Source organism: Mastomys coucha, unplaced genomic scaffold, assembly GCF_008632895.1.
Source record: "Mastomys coucha isolate ucsf_1 unplaced genomic scaffold, UCSF_Mcou_1 pScaffold6, whole genome shotgun sequence".
Lineage (NCBI taxonomy): Eukaryota > Metazoa > Chordata > Mammalia > Rodentia > Muridae > Mastomys > Mastomys coucha.
In genome coordinates this window covers 19,917,742-19,924,007 of record NW_022196912.1, presented here as the reverse complement: position 1 = coordinate 19,924,007, position 6,266 = coordinate 19,917,742, and the positions used below count along the sequence as shown (strand labels likewise).

General features: G+C 35.8%; 1 protein-coding gene across 13 annotated transcripts in view; it reads left to right on the top strand.

The window, feature by feature from the left end:
* Birc6 (baculoviral IAP repeat containing 6) overlaps window positions 1-6,266 on the top strand; it is a 185,621-nt gene that overhangs the window by 29,137 nt on the left and 150,218 nt on the right. For all 13 annotated transcript variants that reach the window (XR_004114160.1, XM_031355887.1, XM_031355886.1 and 10 more), the window contains exons 4-6: window positions 1,061-1,254; window positions 4,135-4,246; window positions 5,174-5,256. Coding sequence is in view for 12 of the 13 variants with exons in the window: in XM_031355887.1 (XP_031211747.1) it covers window positions 1,061-1,254; window positions 4,135-4,246; window positions 5,174-5,256 (389 nt within the window). In the remaining variant the exon portion in view is untranslated. The remainder of the gene's footprint in view (window positions 1-1,060; window positions 1,255-4,134; window positions 4,247-5,173; window positions 5,257-6,266) is intronic.

Below are 6,266 nucleotides of genomic sequence, written 5' to 3'. Positions count from 1 at the left end.
AGTACATGGCCATTGAGCTCATGTAAACGTTTTTTTTTTTAAACATTAAATAAAAATTCAACTTTCTGGGTGTGGTGGCACATACCTTTAATCCCAGCACTTAGGAAGCAGAGACAAGTGGAGCTGTGAGTTCTAGGCCAGCCCAGTCTATAGAGTGAGTTCTAGGATGGGACTGTGTAGCGATCCTGTCTCAAAAAAGAACAACAACAAAATCAAACAGTAACAGTAACAGCAGCAACAACAAACAAATAAGCCCAAAAAAGAAATTCCAAACCAGTTTTTAAAATGAAATAAGTGTTCATATTTATGAGATGCAGTGTGACATTTTGATATATCAATACATTGTGGAGAAATTAAGGAAAATAAAACATTGTATTTCTACCACCTTACAGGTTTGTTTCTTTCTGGTGAAAATATTTGAAATTTGTACTTTTCTTAAGTTTAGTATGCAGTAAGTTGTGATCTGTGGCCAGCATGCTGTAAATGTCATTACGGAAATAATAGGTTTGCCAGATTGGTGATCACCAGCTAGTTCACCCCATCTGTGCTTCCTGTTACTCTGTTCCCTTTGCCTAGCCTCCCTGTACTCTCACATCAGCTCTAGTGAGTGTCACTTTATTCTTGGGTGCTATGAGTTATATGGTATAACTTTCACATGTTCATGACATCATTTATATTTCTTTTTCTGTTCCCAGTTATTGTAATTAAGTTGTATAATGTCCTTCACCTTTATCCATGTTGACACAGGATGATGGAGTTGCTACCTTTTAAAAGGCTTTGCAATATAATATCTTTCTGCATGCACCTGTGTACTCACCCACATTACCATACAGTATCTAGTCATCCACTGATGGAGACCTTGCTTGCTTTTCTGTACCTTGACATTTTTAATAAAACACTTAATTTTTACTTTATGGCAAATTCTTGCTATAAACAACAAACTGATAGTATAATTGACATTAGGGATACATGGTTCTTTAATTGATCAGATAAAGATAAGATTGGGTTAAAACTGTTGGAGAAGTATTCCTTTGCTTATTATATTCCCATTTTCTTTCAGTGGGCCACAGTTACATTTCATCTTCCTCATCATGTTTTGAAGTCTATTGCCAGTGCCATTGTAAATGAACTTAAGAAAATAAATCAAAATGTTGCTGCCTTACCTGTGGCGTCCTCAGTGATGGACAGATTGTCTTACCTCTTACCCAGTGCACGTCCAGAACTTGGAGTTGGGCCAGGCCGTTCTGTAGACAGGTAGGTCCTTATTCCTGGGGTATGCTGAGATTGAATGTCTAGTTCTAGGATTAAGTAAACATTACTGCAAATCTGATTATGATTAGAATGTTTTGAAAAGTACATTTTTACTCATATGTAAATGTTGTGAACTGATGGCTGCCATTGGACATATCTTTTCTTCTCTAAAAGAATTATAAGGGGATTCCAAGATTGTATTTTGAAGTTCCAGTGCTGACTGAATATTTGAGGAAATGTTAAGCCATTTTCCAGTTGGGTGTGTAATATTTTGCCCATTAATGAAATTTACTGACCTTTGACATGAATTCTTACAAATACTATATAGTAATGTAAGGGTAAGTAAAGTGCATACTGTTATCACCTCGGAATGGTGGAATATGATCAAATACTGTTATCACCTCGGAATGGTGGAATATGATCAAAATAAATACATTGTAAATATCTGTGAAGTTCTCAAGGTAAACATGTGGAAAAAGTTCATTGAAGGGAGTATGGATGAGTAGGTATTATTAAAATACATTGTATTCACCTATGAAGTTCTCAAAGCAAAAAAACCGCACCCCCCCTTAGTTCATTTGAGTAGGTGCCTTAAAATTTTTTATGCTGTTTGCCCTAGATTTAAACAGTACTATGAAAATCATACCTCTACCATCAGTTTTTTTTTTCAGATTTATTGAGGACCTGTTTTATGTAAATGTAAAGCTTATAATGTTTCATGTATGACAGTTTCATTGGATGAGTCACTTTCTTTGCATTTTCCTGTAGTACTCTTATAAGTGTATGGTGTAGCTAGCAGGTACAATTCTGAATGAATTAATTTTTAACTTCAGTATGGCTCTTGTATTCATAGTATGTAGCAGTTTATCCTTTACATTATTCATTTGCTTTATTTGTATTAGGTGATTTATTACAGATATAATTCCTATCAATTACATTAGCAAATGGTGAGGATTTTCATTTGTTAATGTTGTTATCTGTGCCTTTTGGTCAAATTAACAGAGCATGCTACATGAAATCTGAATATCAGGTGCTAAGTGTTAGTGGCTATCATGAAAATATTCTTGGAACCTGTTTGGAAGGGAGCAGAGAAAAAGAAGTGTGTGATTAGAGCAGGTGTTGCCTCAGCATCAGTTCAGACCCTGAGATCTTAAGGACCCTGCAGAGCTCTTTTGCAGTTACAGTGCTATCTCTGAAGATGCTACTGCATACTGTAATAAGTGTTTATTTTAGGGAATGAGATCATGAGATAGGATTTTTGTTTTGTTTAGTTACTTGTGACAAGAAGCAACTTGAGGAAGGAAGGGCTTATTTTAGCTTATAATTTGAGGCTACAGCTCATCATAGGGTCAAGGCTTTGGCAGGAGCTAGAACAAATTGGTCATATTGCATGCACAGGCCCTGGCTGTCCTGGAACTCACTCTGTATGTCCTCTAGGTGATTCTAAATCCAGTCATATGTTCCTTCTGTGTATGCTAAAATATCCTCAAGTACTAACTTGATGTAGTTTCCAAGTTATTTCATTGATAAATGAATCTACAAAAACTTCGTGGACATAGTTGAAGCTAGCCTGGGCTATAGGAGACATTGTCTCATCCTCCCTCCTAGCAAAGATATTACCTATACATGGAACTTTTCTAGCCCTCACAATTTATATTTTTTAAAAAATGAAACATCTGTTTATTGTACTTCAAGGGTCTGTGTCCTGGGCTAACATAATTGCTACCAGGTATACTTAACTGAGAGCTGAGCCCAGGGTCCTGTGTGCTTCCTGTGTATTGCTGGGGATTGGATGCATTCCAAGCAACCGTTTCAAGTTCTAATATTGTTGTACCCCTCCCTTTCCCAGCACATGCTCTTAAAAGTCAGAATGCAATTATGAGTCACATAGAACAGTATTGTTGAAATATTACAATATTGTTGACTTAATTAGTTTTGGAGAGCTATGTAAAAATGTATTTTTTTGGCCTTTTTTTTTGTGATCTTTCTCTGTTATTTTCCTTTCAGTTACTCTGTATACAGATGTACGAGCAAGAGGATATGTTGCTTATAGTATGCTCTTATCTGAAGTCTTTTGGAAGGACTTTAGTTTGTTGTTGTCCTTAACAAATTCACTGATGCCCTGAGTTAGAGTTTGACGTAGCTTTGAAGTAAAGCATTTTACTATGAATGTGTGAAGATTTTATTTTATTTTCCAGGTAGTCTTTCTTATAAGGCTGTCTTTTAGCTCATGATATTTTTGCCTCAGGCTCCTGAGTGCTGTGGTTATAGGCTGCATTACACTTTTCAAAATTTACTAGAGTTTCTGGCCTTAGTGGTACACACCTTTAATCCTAGGAGGGAGAGGGAGGCTGTGAGTTTTAAGCCAGCCTATTCTACATAGGGAGTTCCAGGACAGTCAGGGCTGCACAGTTGAAATACTGTCTCGACTTAACCTAAGCTAGAGTAAACTGAAGTAAATCAAATTAAAGTTTGCTAAAGCTACAGCTCTCCTAGAGAAAAAACCACCGCCCCCAGTTTCTAGTTAACAAAACAACCAGGAAAAAAAAAAAGAAAAGAAAAAAACCTGAAGCACTGCCTAAATGTTTAGACAGTATATTGGAGACAGATGTCCACTTAGCCGGCCTGTAGCCTACAGAAAAGGTGCAGGACTCTGCCAGTCATTCTCTTCATTTCCTGCTCTCTGATTATTAGTTAATTGAACCTACTCATGGATTAATTTGCTTTCTATAGTCACTAATCAGATTTTCTGTTTCTTTACAGTTGGAGAACTTAAACTTACTAAGTTGAAAATAAAAATTTGAACATAATCATTCCCATTTTTTTAATAGATATTTCAGTTTGGGTTCTCCCTCTAGTTACATGCTGTTTTCTTACTTTTAGGGCATTGATGTACAGTGAAGCTAACAGAAGGGAGACTTTCACTTCGTGGCCTCATGTTGGCTATAGGTGGGCACAGCCGGACCCTATGGCTCAAGCTGGATTTTATCATCAGGTAAAAAAAACCATCATTAATAGATATATTTTTTTAAGTGCAACCTATGTACTTTATTATGATGTTAGTCCTATGTCCTTCATTTTGAATGTAACAGACATATAATTATTGGGTTATTTAATACTTTAATCTTTCAGATTAAGAATTTGCTCTTTTTGCTATCAAATTGATGTATTCTTTAAATGTCATTTTTGGGAAATTTCTTTGGATATGTGTTATTTTCACATATATAACTTGTGTAATCTGGTAGTTGATTCTTGAGTAGCAGTCATTCTGCAAGGCAAAAAGTGGTGATGTACCTGAAACACTAACACTTGGGCTTGAGAGTAGTCCATGAGTTGCCGACCAACCAGAAACATGGAGTGAGGCACTACATCTATTTATTTACATGCTTTTTTGTTTGTTTATATATTTACTTTCTATTCAGGTTCTCACTATGTTGCTCTGATTTGCCTGAAAATTTACTGAACACTTACTTAGATATGAATGGAGTAATAGTATACATTTCCCCCCCCCCTTGGAAAATTGTACTTGGAATTGGGAACATTTTGAAAAGAGTTTTTCTTGCTCAACAAGATAGATAAATCCTTAGCCAGAATAACCAGAGGGCACAGAGACAGTATCCAAATTAATAAAATCAGAAATGAAAAGGGAGACATAACAGCAAAATATATCTTAAAATAATTATTCTGTTTGGTGAATATTAACAGTTAAAAATATTAAAATCATGTTTACAAAAAAGAAAGGAAAAAGTTTTTCTTGCAAAGACATTTTAATGGTTGAATCTTCTTCCTCTTTTCTTCCCCTCTCCCTCTCTTCTTGGTACTTACCTACTTCCTTTTCTTCCTTCTTTCTCTCTTTTTTCTCCTTTTCTTTTCCTCGCTTTTTCCTCCCTCCTTTCTCCTCTATTTTAACATAATTTTGCAGCCTGCTTCATCTGGAGATGACAGAGCCATGTGCTTTACTTGTAGTGTATGCCTTGTTTGTTGGGAACCTACGGATGAACCTTGGTGAGTCTTGAGTTTTCTAGGCATAATTGGCTAAAAGTTAGTATTATAGTACTTCTGAATATTGCATTCTTGATTTTGATGTAATCCTTTTTTCTTATGTGTTATTGTTGCTGTCTTAAGAGAATGAGGTAGTTCTTTCTATATTCTGTCATAGGACTTTGCAAAATCTGTATATGTGTTATTGTTGCTGTCTTAAGAGAATGAGGTAGTTCTTTCTATATTCTGTCATAGGACTTTGCAAAATCTGTATAGGGGAAAATGCTAAAAGATAGAGCTAGGCTCTTATCAGACCAGAGGCAATGTTACACCAACCCTAGCACTGCTTTAGCAGTTTAGTTCTGGTCCATTGAGAAAGGATAACAGAGAATTCATGCTTGGAAGTATTTATAGTATACAGTTTTAATTTTAAGTAACCTTTTACAGAGCATCTTCAGCCTGTGAATTTTAGTGTACATTTTATTACTTAACATTAGATATACAATAATACCCAAGATCTACTATTAGGCCTTATTTTAGAAGAAAAAAAGTTTACCAAGGGTGCATGTCCAGTAAGCGGTAGAAGCAGTTTTTAGTTTTCAGATATGTCACATAGTTTGTACTAAAATTGGATTGACGTTTCATGTTTATTAGCTGACATGAATGCAGTGAGTAAACAAAACCAAAAAAAACCATTTAATCTACACTTGAAAAATTGCACATTATAGAATGTATTATCCATTCACAATTGTTATTTTAGTTTTTAGTTTTTGTGTATGTGTATGTGTATACACACATGTTAGGGTACTACCTTCAGAAGGTAGAAAAGAGCACAGACTCCCTGGAGGTGGTTTGAACTGCCTGCTGTGAATATAGGGAACAAGCACAGGTTTTGTGAGAGCAGCTAGCACTATTGGCTACTATTAGCTGTATTTCTGACCCCAGTGCACACACCTGTATGTATTTGCTACAGGGGCTCATGTAGCCCGGGCTTGGCTAGAGCTCACTATGCAGCTGAAGTTGGTTTCAAATCC